Here is a 27309-nt window from a genome sequence, read left to right as displayed (position 1 = left end):
AGAAATTTTCAGAATGTTCTTAGATTATATTTGACTTATTTTTTAAAAATTAAAATATCATTTTATTGAGGGCTCTACATCGCTTATAACAATCCATACATCAATTGTACATATGTTGCCATTTTTTTAAACAACGCATTTATTTTTAATTGAACATTTCTTGTAACATAATTTTGTTTTTTATGGACTTTGTTGTACTCGTGATGAAGTCACTTTTGTTTTTTAAGTTGCTTGTTTTAGAAGACTTTTTTTATAAATCATTTTATTAGCGGCTCATATGATTCCTATCACAATCCATACATCCATCAACTGTGTTAAGCATATCCGTACATTTATTGCCCTCATTGTTATCAAGAGGACTGTTCTATCTTGTTTATTTCTTTTAGAGAAAATTTGTCAAAGGATCTTTATTTGATATCACAAATGGACAGTGATCAATTCATCCCAATTTGGACAGTTGCCAACATGGAACAGATAAAAAAGTTGACCACAGACCTCGATCTCATTCTTGAAGTATTAAGATGTATGTAAAACAATGCCTTTTACCTGCTTTGGAATATTAGACATTAAATATTTCTTATCATGCATGGAATTGTTTTAACTGCCTATTTGTGTTTGCTACTCTGCTGTATCTATCAAGATTACCCTTTGGATATTGATCCTAATTTCCACTTACTAGTACTAATACTTAATGTTAATGAGTACTGTATGACTCATAATGACACTGTAGGACAGGATAGAATTGCTTCTGGATTTCTAAGACCCGAACTCTTTAAAATGGAAAGCCTCATCTTTGTCCCATGGAATGGCTGGTGGCTTTAAAATGCTGAACTTGTGAATCACTAAGCCGCTGATATATATAATCAGATCTGTTTCCTGGGACATTAGGAAGGCTTGTGTGTCATTTTTACACACATTTAGTTCAAACTTTTAAATTAAGTAAGAATTGTTGTATGCATCAATTATGAAAATTTTTTCATTTGTGCAGAAATCATTTCATAAAATGATGCAGTCTAGTCATCATAAAAATTGACAAACAGAAAATTCCCCATCTCTTTAGTTTGGGAACCAAAGCGTTTCCCCCAACTGCTGCTTTTACTATTTTTATCTGCATAGCGAGATAGATTTTTAAAGTGCTACTTCTCTGATAACAACCTACTGTTTTGAGTAGATTCTATCTCCAAGCAACGTTTTACTGGACAGCACAGAATCTTATTAATCTATAAGGGAACAAATAGTGTCATCTTCTCCCACAAAGTCTAGTGGGTTTGAACTGCTGATTGTGGTTGGCAGTTCAACTTTTAACCCACTGTACAACCAAGGCTGGTAATGAGAGTTTTGACTTTATGGTAGATGTTTTAATGATCTGGGTAGATCATTTGTGTATAGTTATTTGTCTAAGGACTTTTTGACATTTTAACCTCTGGCTCCTTCCTCCAAAGTAGTGTTGGGTTAATGTAAATCTGTTATCTCTAGGATGAACAGTTTGGTTATTTACAGAGAAAATGCCTTATTAAAGTAAACATTGTATGCTCCCTGAAGGCTTCTCTTTGTCATCAACACAGTGCCAAGACACAGACTGGGTACTGTGAATGTGAATACAGGTTCATTGAACAAACATTTAGTAATGTCTTTGCAAATAAGTCTTGAAAAGGAAGTCTTATCTGAACCATAATCTTTAATTCTATAATTTCATATTTAGGATTTTGATGTAATCTTGGGTAATTTATTCAGAAGTAGAGTTTTAATGACTCTTTTTAGATTTCATTTTGTCACTTGACATGAAATCCTTTCTTTTTTACATTTCAGCTTCCCCCATGGTTCAAGTTGATGAGAAGGGTGAGAAAGTGAGACCCAGTCATAAACGTTGTATTGTTATTCTTAGAGAAGTCCCTGAAACAACACCAATTGAAGTAAGTTACTAAGCATTATTGAAGCTAAACGTTTTAAGTTGGAACAGAAATGCAAATCTGCATATCAGTTGCTTTGAATAGGATATTTAATAATCATTAGACTATCAATTATTTTATAAACACAATATTTTATAAATAGTATATTTTGTTTAATAATCACTAGAGTTCACACTAAGTTGTAATGTTAAGCATCAGAATTTTTTATTACATTTTCTTTTAATTTAAATAGATGTTAGAACTGACTTTGGAACTATACAAATCTGGGTTTGAGTTTCACTTTGTGGTAGTCTAATTGAATCAGATTAAACCATCATTTCTTTAGCTGTAAAATCCACATAGTGAAATTTTCCATCCAAGTAAGTCACAGTATCTGATCCCTGATGATATTTCAATGTGTTTGTTTTCTATAACATTTTAGGCATGCTCAACCACTAATATTTACTTTTAGTTGCTCTTGTTTCATTAACTAGCTTTTATTGGTTGCTTTAAGGTTTTTTTTAATCAGTTGTAGGGAAGATATTTTGGACACATTTCATGTCTCACTGAAGGCAAAGCATTCAGGTTCAATGACAATGCACGGGGTACTTAGGTTCCATAAACTGTTAGTAGAGGGTGTGTCATTTCTTGTGGATCATGGCGGGGAAAGGATCGCGATTTTCCACTGTAAGGATACAGCTCACCAACCACCATGAGCAGAGCAATTCGGTTGTACTGTTCCAACCCAAAGCCGTATGCAGAATTTATATTCTCACTATGCATGCTTCTATTTCAGAACATAAGCTAACTTTCGCTAGAAAAATGGGCTGAAGTCATAAACAATTTAACCAAGGGAGAAATTTTAGAGACTTGAAGATAAGAGATGCCCAGTTTTTCCAGTAAACAAAAACACAATGATTGTGTTTTTTAAATGTTAACTAAAGTTTGTGTTTTCCTTTTTTAGGAAGTGAAAGCTTTGTTCAAAAATGAAAACTGCCCCAAAGTGATAAGCTGTGAATTTGCGCACAACAGTAACTGGTATATCACTTTCCAGTCTGACACAGATGCGCAGCAGGTGAGCGAGAAAAGACACAGCTCCTCTCCAGTCGAGTCCCAGTAATACAGGGAACAGTGCATTTTAATTGAGGAAATGTTTGCGTACAGTATTTTTGTAGACTTCTATGAACCTCAGTCACTAATTCATTTTAGATTATAAGAACATTTTGTTCCATCAAATCTCTGATAAAAAATTTTTTTAAGTTCAGATCCTATTTAGATTCTTGAACATTTTCTGTCCACAGTAAAATACATGGTAGCCATTGTGGAATAGCTGGGAATTGTAGCTGAAGGGTTCTTAAATTTTGGCAGACTTGTCACCTGCGTAATAGGATTTTAGAATTTTGAATTTTCCCCCCCGATTGTTTGATTAAGATTAATCTTGCTAGATTAAAGATGGTTTCCTTGAAATGCTTGAATATCAATAAAGTTTCCCTTTTTTCCAGGCTTTTAGATATTTAAGAGAAGAAGTAAAAACATTTCAGGGCAAGCCAATAATGGTAAGAAACTTTAAAAAATTAGAAGCCAGTGTGAAAAAGTCTTTTGTGGTGCTTCTGGTCTATAAAAATTGAAAAGTACCGTATTTTTAAAACCCATAGTAATGTTAAATTTCTGGCTCATGTGATATTGTGCTACCTTAGAAAATCCTAGAGTAACAAAATACTCTGTCCACACACACAGGTTTCATTCAGTATTATTTTAATCATCTGGATAGTACTGCTCACGTTGTTAAATTACTCTTTATTTTCTTCATATTCACAAATATTAAGTAGTTTACCAGAAATAACCTGTATAGCTCTGAACATCATGCCGTTTTTGTAAATATGTGCAAACATGCTTCTAGGAAAAGACCCCTGAAAGTGTATTCTGATTTTTTTCCCTTTTTCTTACTGATTTATATATTCTAAGAGAGTGGTCTTGTTGAAGGTTAGTATTACTTTGATGATATTTCTGCAGAAATATGTTTTCTCTGTAGCAAGATTATGAGACCGACAAATCCGGAATGAACCTTAAAGATGTTCTGAGTGAAATAAACTAATTTCAAAAGGCTAGATGCTACATCTAGTTTTTATCTCACTCACATGAAATAAGCAATTATGTAGAAGCTACAGATGGTGGTGTTTGAAGGGAGAGTTTTTGCTTAGAAGGCACTGAGGTGATGTTAATATGTTAGAGTGATTTGGAAAAGGGTATCTAGAATGACTATGCAACTCTGAAATTATGTAATCTGTGGTACTGATTTGTACATGGAGAAATTGTTGAAAGTATATGTTTTATGTATCTTTTCATCATAAAAATTGAGAACAGTTAAACACCTATTCACTATTTACATTTTCCTGTTTTTAATCACCTTTATCTTATTTAAATTTATCATCTCTTCTTCTACCTCTAGTTTCCCGCTCTCCCCTTGCAAGTGTACCTTGGCAAATAAAAAATATAGTTATTGGGGTTCTAGTTCAACAAGCTTATCTCAAAAAATACATGCTTAAAGTTCTCTGGAATCCGTGAGTGGCTGCAGACAATTCTCTCAATGATACACTTATCTTCATCTCATTAGATTGCCTTCAAAAGACTATTTAGTTGAGTTGGATCAGATACAGTGCTTCCTTGTCTGCGAAGTCATCATTATTTAATACTTCAGCTTTGTTCATTTTACAGTTTACTGTGGTTTTTGCCATGCAAGAGCCTTCTTAAAAAAAAACAACTACCAGTTATTTTATTTGTGCTTATTGTATACTATGAAGAAATAATCGTGTAATTCCTGTAAAAAGTATAAAAAATATTTGTAAAAGTGCACAGTCAGAGACTTTTTGTTATACTCTTCCTTCTAGGCACGGATAAAAGCCATCAATACCTTTTTTGCTAAGAATGGTTATCGGTTAATGGATTCTAGTATGTATAGCCAGCCCATTCAACCTCAAACACAGTATGCACCAGTCTTTATGCAGCCTGTATATAATCCTCACCAATATTCGGTCTATAGTCTTGTGCCTCAACCTTGGTCTCCAAATCCTGCACCTTACTTTGAAACACCACTGGTAAGTACGATCCTTCTAAAATAATAACAATTTCAATATCAGCTGAAACTTGAAGGGATTGTTGGGTTCTTTTGCTTTGGTTTATATTGGTATTCATTACTCTCTAGTCTTTAAATGGTGATGCGGGAATATTATGCCCCATCAGATATATGCCTATAATTGAATGGGTCTCTATAATTTTATGCTCTAAAATTTGTCAAGTGAATTGAAAGAAAAGATTAGATAAACCCTGGGAAAAATCTAAAATGCTTTTAGTGTTATGATACATTTTCGAAGAGACCTGTTTCTCATGAGTAAACAATGATGCAGTGGTGTTTGAAGCAAATATTTATTGTAAGAATGAACAATAAGCAAATTGTTGAACTTGCTAACTTGGGAGAAAAATTGATGCTAGTTTATTAGCTCATTAGAATCTTTATGATTCTCACACCAAATGACTGCTTTTGCCATTCATACTGTTCAAACTTTAAAATTTTCTTCTAGGCTCCCTTTCCCAATGGTAGTTTTGTGAATAGCTTTAATTCACCGGGATCTTATAAAACAAATGCTGCTGCTATGAGTTTGGGTCGACCATTCCCCAAAAATCGGTAAGATAAAAAGTCTTAGCTAGAGTTTATTTTGAAGATTCACAATGGTTCCTAAAGAGTTAATGTGTTGATAGCACAATATTTGTTTGTAGGTCAGTGGGAAATAGTTTTGTGGTAGTTCACAAGGATGTGAATGATGGAGTCCAGAATTCATAAGCACATGAGTCTCAATACTGCAAGAGGAATTGGGACTCTGTTATAAATATTGACCTTTATTGAATAGTGATAATAAAGTAGAAGGAAAAACTCTGTTAACCATCCCACCAAATCTGATAACCAACAGCTAGTTAGTGTGTTAAATGGGCAATATTGGGAGAATGAGAGTTCTTGGGCATAGAATAGTAAATTTCTTCTTTTTTTTAAACCATTAGGAGCTCTTACAACTCTTATCACAATCCAAGTGAATTCTCTTTTTACTTGGATACAATTTCACCATTCCCACTCAATCTTGATGCTTTATGAAGTTTGAAGTAAAGTCTCTTGCTATTAAATCAAATGTCATATTGTTAAACAGAAAGAATCTTTATAGGCTAAAAAAAGTGTTCCTTTAGAAGGTTAGTAGCTATTGATAGAAGTGACCTTTTGCTCTCCAACGGCTACCTTGTCATTAAAAAAATCACTTAATTTTCATGGAGCACATAGAGATACTACTGCGTACAACTGGAAGGCCCCTTGTTCTGGTGTAGTTTTAGAGATGAAAGTGAAGTCAAGAGAAGACAGAGATCTGTTATTTTATATACATTTCTTTAAAGCGGGGAACTTTGCTTTAAACAGTTAAGTGTGGAATGGTGTCTTTGGTATGGAGTAGACTAGAACATATTAGATGGGTTTATGAATATTCATTTTGTCTCTTGCTGGAAGGGGTCACTGTACCAGGAAAGCCAGGAATAGCAGTCAAGTCATCTTTGTTTCCAAGAGACAGAACCAGTTTAGTATAATTGTCTGTCTTCAAACCATTTATATACAGTTCTCCAAATATTTGTCCATCTAGAGCATCACTTCCAATTATTTTATGACAGAGAGAATAGGACTAACTTTCAAACGTCTGGGCATTTTTCTCTCTCTCTTTTTTTTTTTTTCTTTTTTCTTTTTTTTTTTTGCATTTTTCTCTCTTATCTTCTACCACTTTACATCTTCCTTTCTATCTCTTACCAGTTCTCTATGTTTCCTTCTTTTGCCTGGACTGAGATTGCAAGTCCTCTCAATGAAGGGTTAAGATTATGAGATCTGAGGGCTTTTTAACTCTTAGTAACTTGTAAATTTTCAGGTATATGATAATTTCTGAACGGATATGTCACCAGTATATCTATTATTTTGAGATGGATAATATAAGTATCTTTGAAATTTTGCTTTGTGATAGATAGAATGTTGTAATTTTGTTGCTACTAAACATCTACTTTATGACATAATATAATTGTCTGGGAATGTATTGTTGTATATGAATTTCAGCCCAGATCTGTAACCTGAATTTTCCTGTAGTTTTAGAAGTAGCAATCCAGAACATAAAAAAGTGCTAGGATGGCAGAAATACAAATTTCAAAAGCTTCAGATTTTTACAAAAAGTATCTCTCCAAACATTGCATTTTTCAACGTTGAAAAAAACAAACTATGCTGTGCTCATGAAAGGAGTTATACTTTGCCAATTTGATTTTAAATTTAAGTTGGCGTGTGTAGCAGAAGGTGACTTTGAAAATTGAACTATTAAAGAGTTTCTACCATTAAGCAGAAAAGTTTTCCTGATGTCTTGATTTAACCTATCTTGTATGCAATAATCCTATATTTCTTACAGCGTGAAGCCTCATTTTAGGCCACCCAGTGGTTCAGAACACTCAACAGAAGGCTCTGTATCATTGGGAGATGGACCTTTGAGTAGATCTAATTCAAGAAACTTCCCAAGTGAACGGCATAACCTAACAGTCACCGGACATCAGGAGCAAACTTTCCTTCAAAAAGATCCTCCCTGTTTGCAAATGGAACAGAATGGAGACTATGGTAGGGGCAGGTAAGGATATTCGGTTATATAAAAATTTCTTTGATCATAATGTGATCATTCTGAATATTTGAAGACCATGATTTGGTTGACTTTTGGTTTTGTTTTTTTAACTTAATGGTACATGGAAATGCTAAATGCTAATAGACAGACAGTACACATAGAATATTTCTCTCAATCAGAGGTTTATACTAGTATTCTGAAGTTTTTTACAGTTCACTGAGGAAAAACCAGCTTAGATAAGATAGCCCTTCTACATTATTGTTAAATATCTTCAACTTTCTGAACAATGGGCATGAGATTACATATTGCCAAGCCTTCCAAAATAGTATGCTCCTTTAGTGACAGGAGCACACTACCGATTAAAAAAATGGCCCCGTTTACTGGATGGTGGTGAATATGCTTGATATATTAAAATGCTTGGGATCTCTTCAGGAGAACTTATGTAGTATTTACCTTTAAATAGTCAAATCCAAGAGCCTGAAAGTTTAAGCATGAAATTTAAAGCTTCAGATTCAGGTATGGGATGCCAAGATGTAGTTTTATTTAGTGGCTTTGATAGAAGAGTGTAAGTTTGAAAGAAATTCTAGTTGTTCCCCTCCACTTTGTTTCATTTTGTTAAAAGGCGAACTCTTTTCAGAGGTCGAAGACGACGAGAAGATGACAGGATCCCAGTAAGTATTTGATTTTTTTTACCCTTAATTTTATATCTCTTCTGGTATTTTCTTTCATTTGTAATTTACTCTAGAGTTCACTTGTAGTCTGTCTTTCCAAGTGCTGGGTGTTTTTGTTTATAGTGTTTGAAGAAGTTTTACCCCAAAATATCTATTACTAATCCACCTGCCCATTTGAAAGCAAGAATTATTTGAATATCAAAATATGCCTTAGAAATCGTTCTGAGACAAAGAGAAATAAATCATTCTGAGATTAGTACTTATATGCATTTTTAAATAGTTTTATACTTTATATTTGTAATGACACTAATTTACTAATGACTATAAACATTGAAGTATTTCCAATTTTTTTATTGTTCAGAGGCAGAGACGGTGGTAAACCTCATGCAATTTCCCATGTGTGCAATTATATCCGAAGAATGACCAGAAGTAGGGTTATGTAACAACAACAAAAACCACCAAACCATTGCCATCCAGTTACTCCAGCTCATGTGAACCCCATAGGACAGAGTAGAGTGCCGCAGCTTTGTTCCATGAAACAGCTGATAGATTTGAACTGCTGACCTCTAGGTTAACAGAATTGGTCAGTGTTTAACCTGCTAGCTACCTTGCCAGTCAACTGGAAGAGGTCCATATTTGTGTCCATTCCAATAGAATATGGAGGTTATCAAACAATACCATTAATATCACATACAAGTAAACTGTTGCTACAGATAATTTACAGATGGTTGCAACAACACAGGCAGCATCTGAAACTTCAAGCAGATTCAGAAGAGGATATGGAACAAAGGGAAACATTGGGGATGTCCAGTCGAATTTCAGAAAGATGCATACCTATGTTTCATTGACTGTGCAAAGGTAGTCAACTGTGTGACATAATAAATTATGAATGACATTTTGAAGAACACCAGCTTATACTCATAGAACCCTGTGTGTAGACCAAGAGACTCATTTTCAAACAGTACTTCAAACTCAGGAAGTGTGTGCATTTCAGTTTTGTCCTTTCTTTATACTTACACAGTCTGTGTTCTTAGCAAATAACCTGAGAACCTAGACTATCCAAAAAAGAGCTTGGCTTTAGGAATGAAAGAAGGATCCATTAACTTTTCCTACTGTTAAAGATAGAAGACAAAAGCCTTCGATATGGATTACGCCTCAGTGTAATGAAGACAGACCCACAAAAAATTAACCTGTAAGCAACCGCAGATAAACAGGGAAAGATTGAAGTTGCCAAAGATTACATTTTACTTGGATTGCTGTGAACAACCATGAACGCAGCATCCAGGAAACCAAATAAGCTTATTGCATTGGACAAGTCTGTTGCCCAAAATCATAGGCATCACTTTGAAGCTTGAGATACAGCTGACCCCAAGCCATAGGATTGTCACTTGACTGGAAGCATGTGAAAGCTTGCGCATGAATCAGGAAGACTGAAGAGAAGGCAACACATTCTAATTACTGTGTTGGTGTAGATTATTAAATAACCGATGCGCCAGAAGGACAGACACGTCTGTGTTGGAAGAAATCTTTGTTGTTGTGAGGTGCCATTGAGTTGGTTCTGACCCGTAGTGACCCTGGCACAACAGGACAGAAAACACCACAAGGCCCTGCCTGCCCCCGCCCTTTCCATGAAATCGTTCCTGTGCCTGAGTCCATTGTTGCAGCCACGGTGTCCACAAAAGCAACCCACAGCAGTGTTGGTGTCGATCCTGTGCTATACCGAGGGCAGGCGCAAGACCGTAACAACCGTTCTTATCAATCCTTTGCAGCCGTCTACAATAGTCCTCAAGTGGCCATAAGCACTTGGGGAGAAGGAAGGTTAGATTTGGGGATTCTTTAATAGTATATGGATTGAGAGTAACACTTTAGATGAAGGAAAACGAGGCGAGCATGCTGTCTGACAGGAAGGGCTGGTTGGGTAGCCCCTTTTACATGAAAGAGATCTTTGGACTTAGTGTCTTACATAATCATGCATAAGAAACCCCGAATCTGCTTAGGTTAGTCATTAGATGGTTCGAACCCACCACCTGTTCCATAGGAGAGAAATAATACTGCATGTTCCCATACAGGTTTATATGTAGTCTCAGAAACCCAATATTGAGTTGCTGTTTGTCTGAGTTGATTCAATAAGCAATGAATTGGGTGTTTGGGTGTCTGTTAATAATTAAATCTTAAGAGTAGGTGAGTTTATGCAGGACTCTGTAGAATAAGCGATAGGGCCAACTTAGGAACCTTGAGCAGATCAGCTTTGGGCTGAAAAATGAGAATGCTCAGTATGTTTGAAATATCTAAGAGAAATCTGATCAGAGATGTCTTAAGACAAACGGATTTCAGGTAAAGGTCTGGAGTATTGTTAATACTCCAAAAGCAAAAATAATAATTATTTTTAGGATTGTTTTAATGAAGACAATAAGTGAAGGTGTGGGTAGTGGGTTTCATCCATGGAGAATATGGAAAGTCAAAGGAGCAGTAATCAAGTAGAGGCCAGAACCATCAAAATGAAAGAAGCGTGCTAGGGGGAGAGTGTTTCACTTTCTTCTGCATCTGCTATGGGTGACTTCGGAGAGCAGTGAGTACTGAGAGAGAAGCTGAAGGGCTCGGTGTGAGACTGGTCAGTAGATGTGTAGGGGAGGAGGAGGAAAAGGAGGAAGAGTACTGAGACGAAAGAAGGAGAAACGGTAACAGACATTTAGGTGAGAAGGAGGGTCCCATTTTTCGTATGGCCAGGTATTGCGAAGTTTGACACCTAGGAATAGTGGAGATTGTCCAGAAGACTTGAGGTGGCAAGATTTGCAAAGGGAGCACGAGAGGGAGGGGCCCTGCTTGAGCTGGAGTCTAAGAATGCAGAGTGGGATAATGCTGTGCGTTTGTGGTGCGGGGTGGGTGTGCTCTTGGTGTCTTTGTCCAGTTTTGCACTTGTGTTAATGAATGCGAGAGGCTTGCAATCTGTTTTGTGATTTGTCTTTTAGAGACCTCATCCTTCAACAGCTGAAGCAAAGACTCCAACACCAAAGTTTGACCTATTAGCCTCAAATTTTCCTCCTTTACCTGGAAGTTCATCAAGAAACCCCGGTGAACTCTCCTTAGAGAGTAGGTTGTCTGATGTTGTTAAAGGTGTCTACAAAGAAAAGGCAAGTAGGGAGGAATTTGAGATGGTTACTCTAATTGCTTACCTTAACCTGCTGCCAAAGAGTCGAGTCTATCTCATAGCAACCCTAATATACAAAGGACATAGTAAAAAAATAATAAATTTTTTGAAAAAGGGACATAGTCGAACTACTCCATAGGATTCCAAGACTATAATCCTGATGGAAGCTCCTCCCACAGAGCAGATTGTGGATTAGCAGGCAGACGGATTAACCACTGAATCACCGAGCTTCTTGTTCTCTCTCTTTATGACAGTGATTCTCAACCTTCCTGATGCTGTGACCCTGTAATACAGTTCCTCATGTTTTGACCCCCAACCATAAAATTATTTTTGTTGCTACATCATAACTATAATTTTGCTACTGTTATGAATCGGGTGACCCTTGTGATAGGGTCGTTTGACCCCCAAAGTGGTTCAACCCCCAAAGAGTTAATAGTTTAACTTATTTTCATTTTAATGTGTATTTTACTGTTTTTATTCATGAGGCTTTCTGTATGCTTTGAATATTGTGAAAAATGTGTGAAGCTGTATTGCATCAATAAGATGTCAGCTCAGCTTTATAGAATGCTGAAAGCAACCTGAAGAAAGGCTTCATTTTTATAATCACCAAAAAATATAAATGAATTTAAACTACTTTGATGTACTCAATATTCAAAATAATGGAGAATAGATGTCTAAAGGCTGACTTTTTTGAGTTCAGACCTCTCCACATGCTGAATCCTCGTGTCCCATAAGTTTTCTCATCTTTATCCTTTTATTCTAATTGTTTTTATTATAAGAGTATCTTATATATCTAAGCTTGTACAAAACAGCAGCCATTTACAACTCTTGTAGCATTTTTGAGACCTGTATACATTTATTTCTGATTTGAGCATTTGTGTAACAAGTTTCTGTGTTGTTGCACACACACACACACACACTCATCATTTTATTGGGGGCTCATATAACTCATCACAATCCACACATACATCCATTGTGTCAAGCACATTTGTACATTTGTTGCCAACATCATTCTCAAAGTATTTGCTTTGTGCTTGAGCCCTTGGTATCAGTTCGTCATTATTTACCCTCCCTCCTTACGGCATGCTCCTCCCCCCAACCAAACTGGGATATATCTCATGAGTTATAGACCTGGGAGTAGGATGGATGGGCAGCTATTATCTGGGAATTTTTGTTAATTGTTGGTTTTTATTAGCTGTCCTAGTTGATGTGAAGTTGAGGTTTCCATTGTGTTCTTGTTTTTCGTTTCTCAGTATCTAATGATGTTGAATAGCTTTTCATGTCTTTATTAGCCATTTGTATATCTTCTTTGGAGAACTGTCCGTTTAAGGACATTTTTTGTGTTCTCTTTAAGGATAATGAAGAGTTGAAAGTTAGTAGCTGCCCATTGCCTGCGGAGGATGAGCAGACAGACTGCAACACCACTCCGCATTTCAGTGTGAGTGCCAGTCCTCCATCCATGGCTGAGCTTCCTGCATTAAGGTACAAGTTTCAGTATAGAAAATCTTGAGCATTTAACATGCATTTTTCATCTGATAGTTGGCGAACTGTTCCTATGTGTTGCACTGTTTGATTTTAAGCTCTTTTTCACCCCCTTCCCCACTGCTTAGCCCAAGTCAGCAAGAAAAGGATATTATCGAGGAATCTGCTCTGGAGGATGATCCCAACCAGATGACTTTACCAGTTTCTCCTTCAAGTTGTACAAAGCCGTCAATGGCACAGACTCCATCACCGAGTAATAGTAATCTGAATGCAGCGTTAGCTGTGACCCTACAGGTAACATCAAGAGCTAGCTGTGGGGGGGCGGGAGAGAAGCCGTTCTTGTTGTTAGGTGCCATTTTGTTGTGAGGGCGACAGCAGTTCACAGTGACATAAAGTACAGCGGAGCAGAACACTGCCTGATTCGGTGCCATAGGGAAAGTTGTTCTGATGTTTGAGCACATTGTTGCAGCTACTGTGTCAATCCATCTTGCCTCTAAAGATCATTCTGGCTGTACTTCCTTTTAAGACAGATGTGTTTGATCTTTGGTGATCCATGAATGGTACTTTTCAGTATTCTTCACCAGGACCATGTTGCAGATGCATCAATTCTTCTTTGGTTTTCTTTAATCAGTTTTCAACTTTCACATGCATGCATATGAGGTGATAGAAGTTACCATGCCTTGGGTCAGGTGAACAGTCGTCCTCAAAGTAACCTCCTTGCGATCCAACACTGAAGAGGCGTGTGCAACAGATCTACTGAATTCCATGTGTTGCTTCCATGAGCATTTATTGTAGACCAAGGAAGACAAAATTCTTGACATTATCAGTCTTTTTTCCACCTACCATGAGGTTCCCTTTGATCCAGTTGTGAGGCATGGAAATGGGTTTTGTTCATTTCATATTATGGCTAAGTGAAGCATCTATCTTATCCAGTTTATGGTGCTGTTAGTTAGGAATAACTAATAATGAGTGGTAGTCGACTTGGTTTTTTTGCTTACTACTACTTTTATTTCAGTTCTACGATTGTATCTTGATATGTTAATTGGTAAAATATGGAAAAACTGGAGTGGGAAATAGCATTTACCTGTGACTTTCATGTTATGAACATTTTATGTTATGACAATGGCAGCTGCTTATTCTTGGATTGCCTACCGTATGCCGGGAGCTTTTATATTCTTTGGCTCATAGCACCTCTACTACTTTTAAGCTCACGTAACCTAAGTCCTCTTAGAGTTTCATATTACAGAAGCTCTGCAGAGATTCTTGTGCTTTCCCTCTCCAGTTCTTTAAACCTGTCATTTCTTGTTATTGAAATTGTTTGCAGTTCTTGGGTCACTAAACATGCAAGTTATATCAATACTATCTAATAGCATCATATAAAAATATGCTTATTGCCTTTACAAGAAAGTAGATTAAATTGCTGTCCTTGTAGTTAACATGATCCCGTGTTATTTAGAGAATGTGTACCATGAATTTCTTTTTCTTCTGATCACTTCAAAGGAACCTCGAAAATTAAGTTACGCTGAAGTGTGCCAGAAACCCCCTAAAGAGGTGTCTCCGGTTCTCGTACAGCCACTGCGTGAGCTTCGCTCCAATGTCGTGTCTCCCACCAAGAACGAAGAGAATGGAGCTCCTGAAAGGTCTGCTGAGAATCTGCACGAGAAGCCGGAAGCAAGGGCTAGTAAGGATTACTCTGGCTTTCGAGGCAATACCATTTCCAGGGGAGCAGCTGGAAAAATCAGGGAACAGAGACGCCAGTTTGGCCACAGGGCTATACCTCAGGGAGTGACTCGGCGCAATGGCAAAGAGCAATACGTGCCACCCAGATCACCAAAGTAAACAGACAACCCATCCAAAACCTCTCTCCCCATTAAACTTGAGCCGTGGCGATCTTGAACTGTTTTGGAGGGGAGGGAGTAGCCAGGAAAGAAACAAGAGAAAATAAGTCCTGAAATTATGGATTTTGGTGATATAAGCAGTAGAATTCCAAAACTCATCTCTAAAGTGATTTTAAAATGCTGGATGATTCCAATCAGTATAAATATATATATATATACATATATAAAAATATAATTTTTCTATTTTTGTTTCTGATCTTAATTTGCAGATATTTTCTGCCAGGAATCAATTTTGAGGGTTCAGATATAGCTGGGAAAAACGTATTACATATCCTTCAGTATAGGAGATGAGGGAGTGAGAGAAAATATTTTTTGAAGAAGCATTTCTGTAAAATTAGAAATTACTTTTTTTAATCTATTTAAAGTTTGGCTTGGAAAATGCCATCTTTACCTATTTGGCCTTGTGTTTCAAAGCAGATCATTGGCTGGAGTGCCTGTTGTGGGGGGTGGGGGGCATGTGTGCAAGTGTGATTGAGGCCAAATCTGTTGTCATGTTGGTAAATGATTTGAAAACTGAATGTAATACTTAAGTAGAATTTTTTTTTCCAGTTTGGAATTTTGCCTCTTTGATTTTACTGATAATTCATTGAACAAGGCTGTTGAGCTGGATTGTACATCCAATTTGAGATGCCAGGAAAGGGGTTATATGGAAAGTCGAACATTTTATTTTAATCCTCAGTGAATAGGTCAAATGGACTTCAGAGGGTTTTGTTTTGTTGTGTTTTTTTTTACTCCCTTTAATGGGAAATCTATTATTTTATAGTTAATTCATCTGTTGTTCTCAGTACTTTTAGCTGCCCATCCCAAAATAGAATAAACAACCACCGACAGAATTGTTTATAAATGCTTTGACCAGTCTAGTCAAACATATATAACAACTGTAGTAAACTTCTGAATTGAACTTGGAAGTATTTTGACTTTTGTGTTCACATATTTAGAACTCATGGTTTCAGATAGGGCAGGCTGACCCTATAGTAATTTATTTGTGTTAGTGTTAAAGATGAAACATCCTAACTGACTCTTAAAGTGCTATTAAATACTATAGAAGTAAAAAGACACTTTTAAACATTGTGTGTGTGTGGGGCGGGGGGGGGTAATTTGAGTGAACCGTAGATCTGTTTACAGTGTATTTATCACCTTCAAAATGAAAAATATATATATAATTTGGAAATCAGTGACAGAAACAGCAGGTCATTTTTGAAATATGGTGAGAAAGTTGGTTAAGAAAATTAATGCATAATTTCTAAAAGTTGAAGCTTTCATATTAAATAGGCAAGTTTATGTGCTGGTATTTAGAAAATGGCTAAATTATTAAAAACCATGTTGCATTAATCTGTTTTCAGTCATACCATGTTCAGAGTTCTATGTAACGTGGGATTTTTTTAAAGGGGTGGTTTATAATAATAGTAATAACTGTCCCTTATGTTTGTGAATTACATGTGTATAAATTAAAACTGTAAATTGTGAACACTGGAAAGCACCATTGTGACATAAAGTAAACATCCTAGTAATATATTAAAATGAATGTAAATGAGGTTTAAAATTACATTACTGTGAAACTCATCTTCCAACTCCTTAAGTTAAGCTTCGGAGGTTTGTGTTAGTAGGTCTGTTAAGAGCTTTGAAAACACTGCACATTTCTTTTCTGTCTAAGCCAGAATTACTCTTTTGTTGTAACTTATTACACAATTTAGCAATTGCTTTTCATTTGATAGATTGATAACATGACATAATATATTTCAGCTGTTTGAAATTACTCATTTCCACATACTGTTTTTAAATCATCTATTAGATGAAACATGATAAAACTACCTGTGCTGAAATTTGAGGGAGCTTAGGCCCTTTAAAACAAAAGTATTAATAATCATTGATTACATCTATAATAAAAGTGCTTATTTTTGTTTACTTAGATAATTTTGCAGTTGGTGGAAATGATAAGTATTTAACACTCTGTATGCATTGGATTTAAGAGAATAAACCATTTACAAAAATCACTTGGTAAGGATTATAAACTTAATTATTGCACTTAAATGGAACATTACTTTTTCTTCTGTTTTTTAAAATTTGTTTGTTTATTTAATGTGCCACAAATTAGGCTATACCCGTATACTTCTGTGACTTTCAGTCCACTCCCTTCTAGAAACTAACGATCCATTTGAAACACTCAAGAAGACTCCTGCTTTTGAAGAAAGCCAGTGTGTTCTTTCTTTTTCCCAAAATGTCACTGAAGGTATCAATTTAAAGACATGACCACTTTTGATTTATTCTAAAAAAAAGCATGTTTAATTAATTTTTGCTTTATTTGAATCTAATCCTTTTTTAATAGGATGCATAGGGAAAAGTAAATATGTGTTATGTATGTGTGTATGTATATGTAACATATATTCACAGTATGTATTTAGTGTTTATCTTATTGCAACAGATTTATGGTTTGTATCAAAGTGATGTTATGTGTTGTATGAACCTGTTGGCTTATTTTCTTTTCTTTTTTTTTTTTTGCATTACTTGCAATTGATGAGGTTTAGGGAGTTCATTTTAGTTCAGGTATTTATTTTATTTTTCAGACGGAAGAATTTAAATAACAAATTTTTCTCTTCACCCCTGAATTTTTTTGTGTTGGAGCCTAAAAAATAGATACAAATTATATTTCTGAAATGAAGTATATATGGTACCATGTTGTCCTATAGTTTAGTGCATGCCTCAAACAAGAGTTACATGAGTTCTTAGCCATGTGCCTCTTAGAGCAGGTAAGTGGAGACACTGCAGAAAACTCCTCTGATCTCCATTTCTTCTTGGTCATTATGATCATTCCTCCTAGTTTTATTACCTAGGCTGTCTCTAACATTAATAATTTCATTTTTTGCCAATTTTTGACACTAGCATTCAAAGTAGTAGTTGTTCTAATGGTTTTCAACTGAATTTTGGATGCAGACAGGCTCTTTCAGTGGTAGAAGCTTGTCTCACATGCTCCATTTGCATGTCATCAAATGGCATGCTACATTTTATTGATTCTTGATTCCTAAAATTAAGTTGCTAGAGTACTGTTTTACATTCCATTTTCTTTGTAAAGAACCAGGTTGGCTTTGCAGAAAGCTGTAATGGTGGAATGCTAGCATCTGCACTAGTGTAAAGGAAAACAAGGATTTTGCAGCAGCAGAACGTAGTATTTAAGCGTTAATTAACACTTTCTAGTTTAATTAGGTAATAGCCTCAATATGTACTATCTTGGCTTATATGTCCACTGGTTTTTACATTGACATAGTTGAGCAGCCCTGGACCTATGTCTGATGTTTGCGTTGCCAGCATATATTAAGCATATTTTTAAATTACCAGTTTATTTACAGAATACATAAAAGATGGAGCAGTGTATTGCCTCTTGATTGGTTTTTATAAAATCTTAATTATAATCTTTTTCCTAATTTTTATATAATTTGGTGGCCACTAATTCATCTTTAGGATTGTTGAAGTATGTTATGTACCTAGTCTGAGCTTCCAAGAGGATTCATAGTCATTTCAATTTCTGTTAGCTGAATGGACATTTTAAGAGTTTGTTTTCAAATATAATTGAGAATAAATCCTCTTTTAAAATTCATTGGATGATTAAATAGCTTAGTTTACTTTTAAAAGCTGAGAACTTTTTATGACTCTTTGAATAGACAGTTTCTAAAAGTGTAACTCAGTTATCAACAGACTGTGTATAAAGTGGTTTTGTTTTCAGTTTTGCACCATAGCATATATTAGCATCAAAGTTGATTTTTATCTGATTTAAGTGTTCTTTAAATGACATCTCTTAAATGTTGGGGGTGGGCATCCAACCAGTTATCTGGCTTCTATTTTGTCCATTTTCTTTAGAATTGTTCTGTTGTCAACAGTCCCCCCCTCCAAAATGGTGTGACATGCTCATGCATAAAATGTTAATATGAGTATAACCTTGTATTTGTATTTCTGTTTTCATCATTGCCAAGGTGCTATGGGAAATTAAAGTAACACAAAATTAGAAAAAATTAAAAGTATTGAAAAGCCAGACTGATTTCCTTGTCTTCTGGGGTATCTGTCTATTGACTAATGGTTACTTTTTGATAATTTTGGGGTTTTTAAAAAATGCTCTTACATGTCACAATCCATATATTCATCCAGTGTGGCAAGCACATTTTCAAAGCATTCTGTGACCCTGATATCAGCTCCCCATTTCTTCCCCCACGTGCCTTCCCTTGATAAGTTATAGATTATTAGTTCCATATCTTACATCATCCTCCATCGCCCCTCACCCACTTTTCCGTTATTTGGTGACCCTGGGAAGGGAATGCTAGGTTGATCCTTGTGATCAATTCTCCCTTCCCACCGCCCCCCACCCTCCCTTAATCCTACTGGTATCTCTACTCTTCTTGTTGGCCTTGAGGGATTTATCTATCCTGCCTGGATTCCCTGTGCTGCCAGCTCTTATCTATAGCCGTGTACATGCTCTGGTGTAACCCAATTTGTAAGATAGAATTGAAGTCATGATGTTTGGGGTGGGGTGAAAGAAGCACCAAAGCCTAGAGGAAAGCTATATGTTTTCTCAGTGCTGTACTGCACCCTGACTGGCTCATCTCTTCCCTGCCTGTGACCCCTCTGTCAGGGGATGTCCAATTGTCTACAGATGAACATTGGGTTTGGTTTTGTTCTGGGTCTTAGATACCTGATACCTGATCACTTCGACACCTGGTTATCACACAGGCTGGTGTGCTTCTTCCATGAGGGCTTTGTTGCTTCTGAGCTAGATGGCCACTTGTTTATCTTCAAGCCTTTAAGAACGCAGATGATAAATCAAAAATAGCCGGGCACCATCAGCTTTCTTCCTCACATTTGCTTATGCGTCCATTTGTCTTCAGCGATCATGTCTGGAAGGTGAGCATCACAGAATGACGGATTGTTAGAACAAAGTGTTCTGTGTTAGGAAGTATTTGAGTCGAGGCCCAATGTCCATCTGCAACCTTAATTCTTAACATACAGATGAGTACATAGTTATTCTTTGATAATTTTACATGTATCACTCAAACTAGTTCCTTCACCATTATGGTTCTGTTCCCCCCTTCTCCCCCTGAATGGGAGTGGTAATTTGTGTGAGGTGAGAGCAAGCTAAAAGTTTTTTTGGTATTTTATCCCAACAGTTTCATTGTCACACAATTTCCATGTCATACAATTCAGTGTTCAGTCATCCAATCATGTCCAGAAGAATAGTATGATTACCACGTCACTTTTAGAGATTCCGCCCTGCCCTACCACTGCCCTCACCCCACCCCATGGTTAAAATGCCTTTAAAATGAGTTTGGCTATCACAATCAGGTCTAATGTTCCCTCCCACCTTCATTATCTACTCCCCAGATCCCCTCACTCTCCCTGTTACCCATCCCCCACCCCTATAACCTATAACCCCTTGTCTCAGTTATCACTATGCATTCACTTTTGTGCTTCACAACCTGGGAAACCCAATAAAATCCATAAACAAGGAGGTAAGGGCAATCTGGCACCTACATCTGTCACCCCATGGATCGCCAGGGTTGGCATGCTGGTCTGGCTGTCTCTGCAGGTGCCCCCTTCCTCCCTCACCGCTCCACGTGTGCCCCTCCTGAAGCTGCTCACTTGGTGGAAGAGGATGACCTTCCCCGATAGAAAGGAGGACCGACCGTCCTTCAGCCAAGAGTGTACAAGTAGCTGAGCTCCGCTGCTAGAACCTCCAAAAGAGTCTCAAAAACAATCACAACAGGGTGGTATGGACACAATACTATAAAGAAAATTATAAGTAAGAAAGAAAAGACCCCCATGAACATTCACAAAGCCAGGGAATAGATTTCAGTCATGGAACAAGTAAGAGATCCTTGCACCCAGAGCAAATTCAGGTTGGGGTCGATAGGGAGGCCAACTGGGTAAGTATCAGGTCGATCCAGCATGATCTAGATTACAATGGTCTTTGCCTGATAACAAGGCTGTGTGAGACTTGCCTGTGGCTAGAGCGGATCTGCCAGCGCCTCAGTCTGACCAGATCCTCTGCAGATGGGTTTTGGACTCTTGTTCTCCGTAGCGTACAAATTGAGTGCTCATAATTTTAAGTTCTGATATTTTTCCCTTCGTTGTAATTGGACTTTGTTATCTTAGGGTCACACAAGCAGGTATGTGGACTTGGTTGACTCTTTGCTCTGATGGCTGTTTGAATACAAGCTTTTAAGACCTCAGGCATGTCACAGGGATTCTAATTGAAATGTGGGACACAGAACAATGTGACTTCAGGATTTCAGAGATCCTAAGTGGCAGTTCTGTTCGGCCTTTTGGGGAGCTATGAGCTGATGCCAGTGGGTTTGGTAGCTTTTTTGTTTATTTGGAATATGTAAATTCTAGGCTTGGTTTTTGTTTTGTTTTTTAAGACTAGCCATTCTTTGCTATGATTCTATCAAACTGAAGAGAAAGGAAAAGTTTGGGGGGCGGGTTGTGCTTTAAATGGGCCCTAGAGTTAATTCTTTAAGTTTAGATAGATGAAGTCAAGGTAAAAATGCAAAACCTAGAAATCTCTACTTCTCTACAAAGCATGATGTCCTCCAGGGACTGGTGTTTGCTGATCATTTGTCCCAAATATGGACAACCAAGTCTTGTCCTTGCCTCTGAGGAGCAGCCTGGCTTCACTGCCTTCAAAACAAATGCTTGTTCTTTTGCCATTTTCAGTATTCCCCGCACCACAGTTCAAATGCAACAATTTTCCTCTGGTCTTCCTTATTCAATGCCACTTTCTCTCTTTTAAACATTTTATCAGGGGCTCATACAACTCATCACATTCCCTACATACATCAATTGTGTGAAGCACATCTGTACATTCGTTGCCCTCATCATTTTCAAAGCATTTGCTCTCCACATAAGCCCTTTGCATCAGGCCCTCTCAATGTCACTTTACATGCAGTATAAGGCGATCGAAAATACCACGCGGACCCTAGTCCGAAAAGCAAATTCTTTTATTTTTTGTTAAATGAAAAGTAAATTCTTAATATCATTCAACACTTTAAAGAAGTCTTGAGTAGCAGATTTACGTAATGCAGTATGTTGTTTGATGTGATCATGACTGCTCCTTCTGTGAATGCTGGTTGTGGATCCAAGCAAGATGGATCCTTCAACAACCTCAGTCGGTCTCCCTTTATCATGACGTAACCTATTGGTTGTAAGGGTTTTTTAGGTTGTCTTAATGCATATCGAAGACTGTAATCTTCGATCTTCAACAAATACTTCAAGTGTGCCTCACTTTCCAGGAAGCAAGGTTGTGTCATCTGTATATCTCTGGTTGTTAATAAGCCTTCCTCCAGTGATAATCCCCCATTCTTCAGTTAATCTAGCATTTTTTTAGTGTTTGCTCTCCATACGTTTGAATGACTGTGGTGAGAGCATACAGCCCTGATGCACACCGTTGCTGATTTTAAGCCACACCATTTTCCCTCGTTCTATTCGTACAACTGTCTCAATCCATGGACAGGCTCCAGGGGAGCCTGGTGAAGCGTTCTGGAGCTGTCCATAGTTTATGCTCCCCACAGCCAAATGCCTGTGTGTGCAGTGGAGCACAATTAACAGCTTTCTGGTATTCTGTTTTCAGCCAAGATTCATCTGACAACAGCAATGATGTCCCCTGTTCCATGTCCTTTTGAATCTAGCCTGAGCCTCTGGCAGCTCCCTGTCAATGTACTGCTGCAATTGTAGGATGATCGTCAGCACGACTTTATTTGCATAGGTTACCAATGATACTGTTCTACATTTTGAGCATTCTGTGGGTCACCTTTCTTTAGAATTTGTATGGATCACTTCCAGTCAATTGGCCAGGTAGCTAGCTGTCTTCAAATTTCTTTGCATAGATTAACGAGTGCTTTCAGCTTGCTGAAGCATTTCGATTGGTATTCCATCAGTTCCTGGAGCCTTGCAAATGCTCTCAGTGCAGCTTGGACTTCTTCCCTCGGTACTGCTAGTGCTTGATCATATGCTAGTTCTTGAAATGGTCCACTGTCAACTAGATCTCTTGTACAGTGATTCCTTTCCATCTTCATTTGATGCTTCCTGTATCTAAGTATTTTGCCCATAGAATATTTCGATATTGCAACTCGAGGCTTGAATTTTTTCTTGAGTTCTTTCAGTTTAAGGTATGCTATGGTTTTGGTTTCTTAACTCTACGTCTGCACATTTCATTATAGTATTTTACTCTGTTCTCAAACTGCCTTTTGAAATGTTCTGTTAAAAAGAAGAAGAAATGTTCTGTTCAGCTCTTTGGCATAATTTCTTCCATTTGCCTCCGCTCCTCTGAATAAGAGCAAGTTTGAGAGGCTCTTCTGGCAACCACTTTGATCTTTAATTCCCTGTCTTTAAAGATAATTTGCTCTCTTCACGTGTGATGTTCTTGTCATCCCACAACTCATCAACGTTCACATAGCATTTAATGCATCAAATATATCCTTTATGTTCTCAAAATTCAAGTGGGATCTACTCCACAGCATATTTGACACATGTTGGCCTGTTTTAATTTACTTCAACTGTAACTTATATGTAAGCAATTAATAGTCTTTCCTCAGTCAGCCACTAGCCTGGTGTTAGCTGCTGATATTATTGAACTCCATAGTCTCTTCTCACAGATGTAGTCAATTTGATTTAAAAAAAAAATCATTTTATTGGGGGCTCCTAACAGCTCTTATAACAATTCATACATCCATTGTATAAAGCACATTTGTCCATATGTTGCCATCATCCTTTTCAAACATTTCCTTTCTACTTAACCCTTGGTATCAGCTCTTCATTTTTTCCCACCCACCCTCCTGAACCTTTGATAAATTAAAAATTATTATTTTCATATCTTACACCATCCGGCTGTCTCCCTTCACCCATGTTTCTGTGTCACCTTGGGTTGTGGGATGGTTATATGTCAATCATTACAATCAGTTCCCTCTTTCTCCCCCCACCTTCCCCCTACCCAAATGGTATTGCTGCTCTCATTATTGTTCCTAAGGGGTTTATCTGTGCTGGATTCTGTGTACTGAGAGTTCTTTCCTGCACCAGTATATATGTTGTGGTCTATCCGGATTTGTAAGGTAGAACTGGGGTCATGATAGTTGTGAGGAGGAAGCATTAAAGAACTAGAGCGATGTGTGTTTCATCGGTGCTGTACTGCACCCTGGCTGGCTTGTCGCTTCCTTGTGACCCTTCTGTGAGGGGATGTCTAATTGACTACAGATGGGTTTTGGGTCTCCACTCTTCCCTCCCCCACATTTACATTGATATGTTTTTTTTGTTTTGCTTTGGGTCTTTGATACCTGCTCCCATCGACTCCTCATGATCACACAGGCTGATCTGCTGCTTCCATTGTGGGCTTTGTTGCTTCTTCGGTAGATGGCTGCCTGTTTACCTTCAAGCCTTTAAGACCCCAGACGCTATATCTTTTAATAGCTGGGCATCATCAGCTTTCTTTACCACATTTGCTTATGCGTCCATTTTGTCTTCTGTGATCCTGTTGGGAAGTGATCATCACAGAATACCAGGATATTAGAACAAAGTGTTCTTGTGTGGAGAGAGCAATTGAGTAGAGGCCCAATGTCTGTCTGCTACCTTACTAAACATACAATCATGTACATAAATCTAGGTCCCTATCCTTATATAAAAATATATTTACATATGCAAATTCCTGTATTTAGACCTCTAGAAATGTCCTTTGCCTCCTAGTTCTTACCTCTGTTTCCTTTTTCTTTCCTGTTGTCCCTCTATCAAGTTCAACCTTTATTCAGCTTTCAGTAATTCTTAGCTACACTGCACTTGATGAAACCCCACCTGGCATTTAAATATCCCACTTAGAGACCACCTGGATAGTTGCCATATGTGTTGTTGAAAAATGATATTTGCAAGAGAAAAAAATGGTATTCCCCATGAAGAAGCCATTGGTCTTGCAAAATTCTATCATGTAATCAACCAGCTTAAATTCTACCCCAAGACCATATATTCCAACTACTGTTCCTTTCTTTCTCTCCAACTTTTGCATTTCAATCACCAATTGCATGTTTGGTCAATTTCTGACTGAAGTGTTGGTAGAATTTTAAAACTTCTGCACACTAGCTTTAGTGCTGCATAGCCATGAATAATAGCTCTATTGATTTGATTTCCTTAATGGGGATAGTTATTATATCACAGCATTTGTGATATTTGATTAATTCTTTTCGATGAATGCAGCGCCATTCCTCTTCATTACTGACATAATAAACCACATGATTTTCTGCTTCAAAATGTCCAATACCAGTTCATTTCAGCTCATGAATGCCTAGAATATTGATTTTACATATTCCACATCACTTTTAATGACTTCTAATTTTCCTTGAGTCATGCTTTGTACATTTTAAGTTCCAATTATTAATTGATGTTTGCAGTTGTTTCTCCATTTTTGCATCGTACCCCGTCAGCAAATGACGGCCACACAGCTCTCCCTTTGCCCACATCATGTTGGCTGGCTCTACTGTGAGAAGGCAGATCTTCCTCATAATGTGAGTGCCTTTCAGCCTAAGGGGCCCCTCATCTCACACTGTCTCCCAAAATGTTCTCTTCAGTAGGTTTCAGTAACTGACAATGTGTGGATTCTATTTGTATTTTTCAGTGGCTGACTCGTCTGAAATGGAAAGCTTATTCTTTTTTTTGTAGTTTGTTCTTAGTCTGCACACTGTTGAAAAACTGTTCATAGTGGCATTGTTTTCAGCATCACAACAATAAACTACTACATTCAAACAAACATGGTGGAAACTTCTTGCTGCCAAATGGTCAGTGCCAACTCGGGACCCTTATAGGACAGGATAGAACTGCCCCTGGGTTTCTAAGACCTTTTTTTAAAAAAAATGTACTAATGTATTTGGGAATAATACATACCAACTTCAACATGGTGGGTAGCTTTTAAGTAACCATATGAGGAAAGGAGGGAGGGAGGTGAGTAACAGATGCGCATGTCTAAAATATTTGTTCCTTCTGGGTTGTGGGGTGGTACACTTGGAATTACCTTCAAAGAACAATTTTTTCTTTTGAGGTAACAGTACAGAGTTCCCAGAGTATTCTCAATATTTGACTGACTTGTCAGAAAATAAATGCTAAAGAAAGCAAAAGAGAAAATGTCAAAATGTGTGTTCAAAATTTATAAATACCACCGGGATTGGATGGCTGGAAATTCCACGGGATTTGGTAGTTCACTTCTTTGTAACCCTTACCAGATTATCAATAGGCGATGCAATCGTCGTGTGTGGGCATCAGTGGGTCTCATTGAGGGCTTTCCTCTTTCACTGGTCCTCAACTACAATCACAGAAACCTCTACTAAACAAAATGTCAAAGTGTGAAGTTCTTGTTTCTCACCAATGACCTGCACCTAGGTCTATACGCTTCTCTAGGCAGCGGTTCTACCAAACTTCAAAGAAATCGGTGTTGCTTCATTTCAACCATGCCAAAACAGGTCCTGTATCCTTGGAGGATGCAAAAGGTGTTCCTCGAAGTAGTCAGTGGCCTTTGGGAACAAGGATTCTGATGTCTTCTAGGAAGAAAGCACTTGAAATAGAGATGAAGTGTTTCTATCAACCCTCCGTCAGCAGGAAGACGAATAGAAAAAAACAATGAGTTTTGTTGTTTTGAATTTCACACTAGCTAGTACTTTATTTGTTTAAAGCCTAGACAACATCAGTTTGAGAAGAAATTTTCTATGACATGCAGATGGAACTTGCCATTTGAATTCTAGGGTTAAGGGCAGGGGGGCATAGAATAGGTAAGATTTTACCCAAGAAACCTAATAGACATATATATTTAAAAACATAACCCATTAGAGTAGTGGTTCTCAATCTTCTTAATGCAGAGATGCTTTAATACAATTCCTCATAAAATTATTTTCGTTGCTAATTCATAACTCAATTTTGCTAATAAGCCCACAAGTTGAGAACCTCTGCTCTAGTTTTAGTTGTAATGCTTTGTCATTTTCTTTGAGCAGGTATGTTGGTTGGACAGCTATTGTAAATGACACGCTATTTTCCTGATTGCCTTCTCAAAGTTCCATTTGTAAGTTTAAAGAAATCAACAGATTTTTATATGCTGATCTTGTATCCTGCAACTTTGTGCATTTTTCAATTAGCTCCAACAAGTTTCTTTTTTCCCCCACAACTTTCTTGTCAAGTCTTTGAGATTTTTTTTAACATAGCATCATATGATTTGCAAATAGAGTTTTACTACTTTGCCAATTGGTGCCATGTATACTTTTGATGTGTGATCAGGAGAGACCTCATGTTTAGTAAAAGAAGAGGCTCAGTGAAAAAGGAAGCTTCCTAATGAGATGGAGGGACACGGACTGCAACCATAGGCTCAAACATAACAATGTGAGGATATCGCAGGACCGAGCAGTGTTCCATTCTGTTGTAAGCAGGGTCGCCAAGAATGGGAACCAACTCAGGTACCTAACATGAGCAACAACATGGTGATAGGGGACTCTCCAGATAAAATAAGAATGTGGACAAGTAACTTTTCGGAAAGCAACTCCAACTTCA

General features: G+C 37.3%; 1 protein-coding gene across 3 annotated transcripts in view; it reads left to right on the top strand.

The window, feature by feature from the left end:
- Positions 1-18787, top strand: part of LARP4 (La ribonucleoprotein 4) — a 41403-nt gene extending 22616 nt beyond the window's left edge. For 2 of the 3 annotated variants that reach the window (XM_075551698.1, XM_075551697.1), the window contains exons 5-16: positions 387-523; positions 1810-1913; positions 2854-2964; positions 3392-3445; positions 4778-4984; positions 5468-5571; positions 7361-7573; positions 8187-8235; positions 11205-11366; positions 12738-12865; positions 12994-13159; positions 14366-18787. In XM_075551698.1, coding sequence (XP_075407813.1) covers positions 387-523; positions 1810-1913; positions 2854-2964; positions 3392-3445; positions 4778-4984; positions 5468-5571; positions 7361-7573; positions 8187-8235; positions 11205-11366; positions 12738-12865; positions 12994-13159; positions 14366-14704 — 1774 coding nt within the window. In that variant the 3' untranslated portion in view covers positions 14705-18787. The remainder of the gene's footprint in view (positions 1-386; positions 524-1809; positions 1914-2853; positions 2965-3391; positions 3446-4777; positions 4985-5467; positions 5572-7360; positions 7574-8186; positions 8236-11204; positions 11367-12737; positions 12866-12993; positions 13160-14365) is intronic. The other variant, XM_075551699.1, reaches the window with a different exon arrangement.
- The last annotated feature ends 8522 nt before the right edge of the window (positions 18788-27309 follow it).

Source organism: Tenrec ecaudatus, chromosome 6 (assembly GCF_050624435.1).
Source record: "Tenrec ecaudatus isolate mTenEca1 chromosome 6, mTenEca1.hap1, whole genome shotgun sequence".
Classification (NCBI taxonomy): domain Eukaryota; kingdom Metazoa; phylum Chordata; class Mammalia; order Afrosoricida; family Tenrecidae; genus Tenrec; species Tenrec ecaudatus.
The sequence above is the reverse complement of the archived record's forward strand: the minus strand, read 5'-3'. Positions and strand labels throughout refer to the sequence as shown.